Source organism: Ovis canadensis, chromosome 11 (assembly GCF_042477335.2).
Source record: "Ovis canadensis isolate MfBH-ARS-UI-01 breed Bighorn chromosome 11, ARS-UI_OviCan_v2, whole genome shotgun sequence".
NCBI lineage: Eukaryota > Metazoa > Chordata > Mammalia > Artiodactyla > Bovidae > Ovis > Ovis canadensis.
Window position 1 is genome coordinate 51,740,612 of NC_091255.1, and position 8,737 is coordinate 51,749,348.

Here is an 8,737-nt window from a genome sequence, read left to right on the forward strand (position 1 = left end):
GCTCTGAATGTACTTGATTTTTGATGAATATGTGTTGAATGACTGGATGAGGTTCCAATGAGACAATGTATAATATGCTTAGCCAGGGTCTGACAAATTCTTCAAATTTCTGAATCAGAAATTCTGGAAGGAGGCGCCAGCTCTGTGCGTATCAAGTCCTCCAGATGATTCTGACAAACTCCCCAATATAAGCATGCACCCATTTGTGTGGGCCAGACAACATGGGTGACTTGACAAATCTATGAAATCAAGAAGCTGAATCAGGGACTTCCTGGTGGTCCAGGGGTAAAGTATCTGCCTCCCAATGTAGGGGACATGAGTTCGATCCCTGGTGTGGAGCTAAGATTGCCCCATACTTCAGGGCAACTAAGTCTGAGTGCTCTGGAGCCTGTGCATCACAGCTAAGATCGGATACAGCCAGATAAGTAAATACATTTTTAAAAGTGAAAGTGAAGTCGCTCAGTCGTGTCCGACTCTTTGCGACCCCATGGACGGTAGCCTACCAGGCTCTGCAATCCATGGGATTTTCCAGGCAAGAATACTGGAGTGGGCAGCTGAATCAAACATATAAGGTCTCTGGAGATTAGCCCCTTTGTTAAAGCTCTGAAGAGTCCCTCAGCTCGGATAACTGGCCAACAGCGAGTTCCCTGCACAGTGTGAGCCTGGCTCTCTCCCCTTAACTCACCTCTCTGTCTCTCTCTGGTGGGCTTGTTCCTCCCCCCTCACAGCTGTTGGCTGTTGCTCCCATGGCACTGTCACCCTCTTGGGGCTCTGGCTGCTGTTTCTGGCTGATCACCCAAAGCCCCTCTTGATGCCAGCGTCTCCCCAAGTGCCAGTTTCCTGTGCAGATGGATGCTGCAATCTGTCCCCAAGTGGATCTGTCTCCTAAGACATCACAACCTGCTGCCACTGCCTCTTCCCAACCTTCTCCGCCCTCTAGCCTCCTCCCGCCTCTGCCCTATTGGCTATTAGGCCCTCAGTAAAAGCATAAGAAATGTTACTGAATTCAGATTTCCTGCTCAGAAAATGTTCATTTACATCTGATCTTACCTCCACAAAAACAACTTGAAAAGGGTGGCTTTTCCATTCTCTCTGTACATTCAAGCTGTAGTGAAGGTATTGTCTGAAAGGAAGACTCCAGGGAAATTCCCTTGTGGTTAGTTTAGTGGTTAAGACTCCAAGCTTTCACTGCCAAGGGCAAGGGTTCAATACCTGGTAGTGGATCTAAGATCCCACGAGCTGGGTGGCATGGCCAGAGAAAGAAACAAACAAAAAGACCCCAGAAGGAAGGAAAGAAACCTGTCCAGCTTCGCTCTACCCACTTTGCTTCAGGTTTAGGCAGTGACAGACTCATGCACCAGGGGGCAGCATCTGCTCCTTTTCTGCCCTGGCCTGGGCTCTGGGACTTGGTTTTGGATGAGCTGCCTCTGAATGGGCCCCTGGTAGGAGAAAAGGGTCTTCAAAGGCCCCTTCCTCTCAGTTTTTCTTTTTTCTTTTCACACTCATTGTAAGTAGTAGGTTGTGTTTTCCCCATTTTATTCTTGTTTTTTTTTTTGGCTATGGAATCTCTTTTCTCCAGCCAGGGATGTAACCGTGCTCTGTGCAGTGGAAAACACAGTTGTAACCAATGGACACCCAGGGAATTCCCTCTGTTTTATTCTTGAGGAAGAAAAGCTGGGATTTGAAATATGGGTCTTTGTGATTTCCAGTCTGAACCCATTCCTGGGCCACCACTCCCCTCCCATCCCTCCTCTTGCAGACTCCTCTCCTCCCTTCAGTTGTGCACTCAGACAGGTCCTCAGTTGGGATGCAGTGGAGACAAGGATGCCCTCAGCTGCTTCCTAGGTGAGTCTCACCCATCCTGTTCCCTCCCCTACTCCAAAGCCTGAGCCGTCCTGCGGAAAGGGACCTGGAATCTCTAAGCCCCTCATTACATACTGAGGAAACCAAGGCTCCTAGCGGAAAGTGGTTTTCTAAGTCAGCCTACTTGTCAGGACAGGAGTCATGATGACTCTCAGCCCAGGGTTCAGACCACCAGGCCTTGAGGGGGGGCCTATCCCTCCAGGGTCATCCCTTGCATGGCCTCTGTTTTTCTCCTCTAAGAAATCCCCTTTCCCCAAGGTCTGAGGGTTCAGTATTACCCAGACCTTGCCTGGAAGTACACGGTTTTTAGGTATCCCTCCCAACCCCCAAGGTGTCAGGGACCCCAGACTAGGAAACTCCCAGCTAAGGCTGGGTGCTTGGTTCCCACACTCAAGGCACCCCTTGAGTATATTTAGTTCATCTATCATATAGTCATGAATTATGGAGGATTTCCTCATTGCCTGTTGTGTGGCAGGCACAGTGCTGGGCACTTTGGAGCTATGACTGTGAAGAACCAGCTTCTGGGCTCAGCGCTTAGTCTGGTGGGGAGACAGCTCTGAGGAAGAAACTTCACTCAGCAGTTAGAATCTAATCAAGTCAGGGAGCCAATGGGAGGAAGCAGGTAGGTCCCAGCTAGTCTGTCCTTCTGTCTGGAATGCTTCCTTGCCTCTGTCCACTCAGTCTTGCCTCTGATGTCACCATTGGAGAGGCCTTCATGAGCACCCTGCTCCTCCATGTAAAGTAGCTCTCCCCCCAGTCACTCTCCAGCACATTTCCCTGTTTTTTTTTTTTTTTCCTCGAAGGCTTATATCACTATCTGAAATGACCCTCTTTAGTCATTATCTGTCTCTCCCTACTCCTCATTGTAATGTCCACTCTATGAGAGCATGTCCTTATCCATTTCACTGAAGCCTTCAGACTGGCAGGCACTCCATCCATGAATGCTCAAAGTAAGAATGTTCTTGAGCATTGTGAATCCTCCAATGTACTAGGACCTGGGCTGTGATCTTGTGGAGAGAAAGGGCTGAAGAACTGAGGCTGCCAGTATCAAAAATGGTGACTAATGGAGGAAGGCTTCCTGGGCCCCAGGTTGTGGAAATGGGAACTGGAGTTCCCATTTTAAAAGAGACTGCACTGGTGTTGCCCTGACAAACTGAGCCCCTTCCTTCAGCCCTACCTTGCCTCACCTCCTCCTTCCCATTTGTTCATCAACACCTTTCTGGGCAAAGGCAATGGATGAAGGGTGGGGTGAGATTTCCAGTTTCAACTCCCTTATCAGATAATCAAGTTATAATTTCCCTCTTGTGTGTGAGGCCCAGGAGATGTAGGAGAAATGTCAAAGAAGTGTCAAAGATTGTGGAAGTAACCCAAAACAATGTGTCTGTTTTCAGTCTCCATGTTCTCTCTTTCTCTTTGTATTTTTGGTTTCACAGCCTTTTTTTTTTTTTTCACAGCCATTTTATCCAAGCCAAGTTTGGCCAGTTTTTAGCTGAGCGACCTTGGACAAGTTACTTCACCTTTCTGTGGTTTGCTGTCCTCTTTTTAGAGTAACTCTACTTATGACATGGTATGAGTTGTATATTTAAAAAGGAGTATTGGGGATTCCCTGGTTGTCCAGTGGTTAGGACTCTGCACTTTCGCTGCTGAGGGTGAGGGTTCTATCCTTCCCTGGTCATAGAATTAAGTTCTTGCAAGCTTCGAGGCCAAAAATAAAAATGTTTTTAAAAAGAAAGAAAAGAATAAAAGGAAAAGTATGCCAAGTTCCTTGACCACAGCTTAGCATACAGTGGCTACTTAAATAGGCCAGTTGTTCCCAACCTCCTGGTCTGTGCTGTCTTCCCCTCTTGCTAACTCAGTTACTTTCCTGTTCCTTAGGTCCTGCTGCATCCTGCCAGCCCCCAACATGGGGGGAGGTGTAAAAGCTAATTACTTAAGGTCTTGATCTCTTAAGGGATTTGGGGAAGCTCCCTGCATCGTTAAGGAAAACCAGGTGGCTGGTTTGTAGCAGGAAGGGGAAGAGGAAGGTGGCAAAGCAGGCTGGTGCTAAACAGATGGGAGCTAGTGGGTAGGAAGGGCTAAGCCCTCCTCTCTGGCAATGGCGTCCCTCTCCTTTTCTTTTTATTTCTTCTTCTTTTTTGATATTTATGTATTTTGCTTCATCAGCTTTTAGTTGTGGCATATAAACTCTAAGTCGCAAGATGTGGGATCTAGTTCCCTGACCAGGGATCAAACCGGGGCACCCTGTATTGGGAGGGCAGAGTCTTAGCCACTGGACCACCAGGGAAGTCCCCATCTTCCTCTTTTCTCTAATCACCCTTACAGACAGTTTTCTAAACAGTTAATATTGTGATGCATAATAAATGCAGGAATCCAGCTTCCTTGTGAAAATGGAAATAGTATAGTTAAAATTTGCTTCTCCTTTGATCCCCTTCTCCACATTCAGTTTTACCTTTCTCCCTGCAGGTAATCACTGTTAGCCTCTGGTCACACTGTCCCTTTGTGACATCTCCTCTTCAGTGCTGCCCAGATTAAATCAGGCTATAGTGACTGGGGAGATGCCACGCAGTGCTGTCCACCTCCCAATCAGTCCTACACAGTACTCATTCATTTCTGGAAACCTTTCCAGGAGCTTCTAGTTGACACTTTCCCTCCTCTGAAGTCTTACACATGCTTATCTCATGATTTACAAAGTCCCAGTGTTCCCTGTCAGTGACCAGTCTTGTCTCCCTCACTAGAGTATAAGCCCTCTGAAGCCAGGCATTTGTGGTCTGTACATCCGCAATGTCTTCGTAGTTTCTTTGGCTCGTGCAGCGCAAACAGTATGAATGAAGTCAGCAAACACCCTGTGAAGTGAAGAATTTTGCCTTTATCAATTTGAGCAAGGTAGGGTCTGCTATGGCAGGCACTCTGACCAGAAACTGGGGGAATTCTGCTAATAATCTCCCTGACTAGAGAGACTGAATAGGTAAGTGGTGAGGGGTTGAGGCACTGGATTCAAACATATCCTTGCTCAGCCATTTACTAGCTATGTGTGATGTTAGACAGGGACTTTCTAGGTGGCCCAGTGGTAAAGAATCTGCTTGCCAATGCACAAGACTCAAAAGACAAGCGTTCCATCCCTGGGTTGAGAAGACCTCCTGGAGAAGGAAATGGCAACCCACTTCAGTATTCTTGTCTGGAAAATTCTATAGACAGAGAAGCCTGGCAGGCTACAGTCCATGGGGTGGCAAAGAGTTGGACTTGACTGAGCACGCACGACATTAGACAAGTTATTGAGCCCTTCAGAGCTTTCTTCACCTGTGTAGCGAGACCACACCAGTCCCTACCTCCTGGGCTGTTATGGGGATCAATAGGGCTAATAGGTTTAGGCTGTTTTATGGGATTCCAGGTTCACACAGGTTAAACCATTGCATTAGGAAAAATAAAGGAGGAAGACTTGTCAACATCTCTCGAGTAGACCCTGGCAGAGGAAGCGCACACGTGGACTGAATATCGCTGCCTGTGTGAGAGGCATGTGGGGGTATTGAGAGTATTATGCTCTTCACCTCTCCTCCCTAGCCAAACGCTGCCACGCCCCTTCCACCTTCCATCCCAGGTTAATCCCGAGTTTAATTCCAAATACAGGCAATGGTAGAAAAGATCAAATAAAACGGTCACCAATTGATCAGAGTTGCATCACAGTGGGGACCGGGTTGTAATCCGCGGATCTCCACGCTCCGCCCCGCCTCGCTGCCGCAGGGCCTCTGATTGGCCCATGCCACGTGACGTCACACGGGGGTTTTAAGGCCGAGTGCCCCTGTCAGCTCTGCAGTGCCCGCGCGCTGGAGACCGGCGTGGATACTAGCGGGGCTGGCACGGAGGGGAGCGGGGAGAGCGCGGCTGACGGGAGGTAAAGGCGCTGCTCAGGCCGAGCCGAGGGGGTCTGGGTACGGGGCGGTGGAGCTGAAGACGGCGATCGGAGGAAGGCGGGCAGCGGAGTGTCGCAGTGTCGCGGGGTATTGGGGAGGGGATCTCAGTGTAAAGAGGGGCGTGTCAGCCGTGGGGTTGTGGAAGGCGAGTGGGAGTGGGCCTTTCTCTCCGATTTCAGCACCCGTACCCTGATTCTTAATTTCGGGTCACTGCCCCCCAGATGCAGGTTCCCCCGAGGATTCTCTCCTGGGGAGCTGGGGTCGCGGTGCCTGCTGCCACACCACAAGCGCGGAAGCTGACTGTCCCCCTATCCAGGCCTCTCTCTCCAACCTCAGTGTCCTAGGAGTTTCTCTCGGTCTCATCGCCCCTGTCATGGCCCCCAGGCGACGGGGGAGAGCCTCTGTTATACCTGCAGCTACTTTAAAAAAAAAAAAAAAGAAAACAAATTTTTAAAAAGCGGGCTGCTGATTTCGGACGTGATCAAGAAGTTGCAAATTTCATGTTTGTTTTTAAACATGATCCTCCTCTTTTCTCCCATGACCTTTCCCTGTTCAGATAACCCAGCTGTGATCCCCAAAGCCTGCAATTTCAAGGTCTCCTCCCTGCCTCTTCTGTGAGCCCCAAGACCTGCATCTTAGCTAGAGTTCAACATGGGGAACCACTTGACTGAGATGGCGCCCACCACCTCCTTCTTGCCCCACTTCCAGGCCCTGCATGTTGTGGTCATTGGGCTGGACTCAGCTGGAAAGACCTCCCTTCTTTACCGCCTCAAGTTCAAAGAGTTTGTCCAGAGCATCCCCACCAAAGGCTTCAACACAGAGAAGATCCGGGTGCCCCTGGGGGGGTCCCGTGGCATCACCTTCCAAGTGTGGGACGTTGGTGGGCAGGAGAAGCTTCGACCGCTCTGGCGCTCCTACACACGCCGGACAGATGGCCTGGTGTTTGTGGTGGATGCTGCTGAGGCTGAGCGGCTGGAGGAGGCCAAGGTGGAGCTCCACCGAATCAGCCGGGCCTCGGACAACCAGGGTGTGCCTGTGCTGGTCCTGGCCAACAAGCAGGATCAGCCCGGGGCACTGAGCGCCGCCGAGGTGGAGAAGAGGCTGGCGGTCCGGGAGCTGGCTACTGCCACACTCACCCACGTGCAGGGCTGCAGTGCTGTGGATGGGCTGGGCCTGCAGCCAGGCCTGGAGCGCCTGTATGAGATGATCCTCAAGAGAAAGAAGGCTGCCCGGGCAGGCAAGAAGCGACGGTGACCTGAGGCTGCCCCTCCTCACCAGTAGGGGTCTGTACACTTGGACAGCCAGGCAGAGCCTGTGGCCCCTCACTCAGTCCCAGGGTGCAGGACCTGTCCACCTCAATGGAGGACCAAGAAGCACAACAGGGGTCCTGTTTGGGGCAGCATGGGGGGCGGGCGACGGGAGATGGGATGTGTTCTCACATCTCTCCCTCATCCTCACTTCTGGGGAAGTGGAGGCTGCAGGACTGTGGAGGCTTAAATGTAAACTGACTCTACCTCGACCCTGTTTCCTGTTTTTCTTCTCTGGCTTTTTGATTGGATGTGTTTAGGGACGAAGGAAAGTTGCTTGGAGAATGCATTTGGAATAAATGAGAACTAGCTCTTGCCTCCCCCCACCCCAACTAAGGGATGTCCCTAGGTTGCTTTTCTAGGGGGTGCCAGTCATGATTGTCTATATTTTTGTGTTTGTATGAAAGTGCCAAGAATCCCTCCATCCCCCCTTTGTAGACTTACGACTGTTTTTATAAGCCATGTATGTCCTCTGTATAATTATTAACTATTTTTTAGCATTTGCCTATAAGTTATTAAAGACTGATGATGCTGTAGCTCTAACCTTGGTTTGGCATTTTCCTTTCCTTACCTTGCCTCAGGGATAGTCCAAGATTTCCAGATGGGCAGGCAGGGGTGGGGAGGAGGGACTTATCTTGAAGCTGAATTTGCAAAGCAAGCCCTTTTCTAAAAAATTAGATTGTGTGTTCATGGGGCAGCTGCTGGGGATTACAGAGAGTTTAAGAAACTCCATGTTATTGCCTGATCTATGGATAGAGGAGCCTGGTGTGCCACAGTCCATGGGGTTGCAAAGAGTCAGATACAACACACACACACATCACATTGCTTGATCTCTGCTGGTTTTTTGGGGGTCCCTTCTTTCTCCCTTTCTTCCCTCATCCTCTGGCTCTTACTTACTCTTGATACTAACTGGTCCTTGCAGGCATTAAAAAAAAAATTATCAGTTTTGGCTGTGCCGGGTTTTTGTTGCTATGTGGGGGCTTTCTCTAGTTACAGTGAGTGGGGGCTACTCTTCATTGAAGTGCACAGGCTTCTCTTTGCTGTGGCTTCTCTTGTTGTGGAGCATAGGCTCTAGGGTGCGTGGGCTCAGTAGTTGTGGTGCATGGGCTTAGTTGCCCCAAGACATGTGGAATCTTCCCAGACCAGCTATTGAACCTGTGTCTCCTACACTGGCAGGTGGGTTCTTTCCCACTGGACCATCAAGGAAGTCCCCTTGCAGATTTAACTTCAAGTTTTGGCAGGTGTGAGCTGCTCCTATGTTCTTGCCCTTGGGGCCACCTCTTAGGTCTGTATAGGTAAGTCCTCAAAGGGCCTCTGTCCCACCCCCAGCACTCAAGTGGTTAGTCTGATTTCCTCCCCCAACCCAGCACACACCTTGGGGGATGAGGTGAGAATGGAAAGTAATTTCCTCCTGGCCTGAAGCCAGCTCCATGTGCTCAATCCTGCTGACTGCAGCTCACTGGCAGCAATGGCAGTGACTGGTGCTGGGGAGGCCTGGGCTGGCTTGAGCCAGCCTGGCTCCCATGACTAAACCCCGAGTCGTCCAGCTCTGGGAATGGTAGCTATTTCCACGAGAGGGAAAGTCTAGTAGCTGTTTGAGCCAGGTGGGAGTGAGGACTGCTGGATATCGGTGTAGGCCACCAGTGTTAGCAATGATGG

General features: G+C 50.2%; 1 protein-coding gene across 2 annotated transcripts; it reads left to right on the plus strand.

Annotated features, from left to right (window-relative positions):
- The first annotated feature begins 5,525 nt into the window (after positions 1-5,525).
- Positions 5,526-7,621, plus strand: ARL4D (ARF like GTPase 4D). Of its 2 annotated transcripts, none has more exons than XM_069541603.1 (2): positions 5,526-5,752; positions 6,328-7,621. In XM_069541603.1, the coding sequence occupies exon 2, from the start codon at positions 6,423-6,425 to the stop codon at positions 7,023-7,025; it is 603 nt and encodes a 200-aa protein (XP_069397704.1). In that variant the 5' UTR covers positions 5,526-5,752; positions 6,328-6,422; the 3' UTR covers positions 7,026-7,621. The 2 variants fall into 2 exon arrangements, with proteins under 2 accessions (XP_069397704.1, XP_069397705.1); XM_069541604.1 differs by having other exon boundaries at positions 5,670-5,752; positions 5,993-7,621.
- The last annotated feature ends 1,116 nt before the right edge of the window (positions 7,622-8,737 follow it).

Bases quoted from the DNA above. Each gene is read 5' to 3' on its own strand.
- ARL4D (XM_069541603.1), top strand. From the start codon at position 6,423: ATGGGGAACCACTTGACTGAGATGGCGCCCACCACCTCCTTCTTGCCC.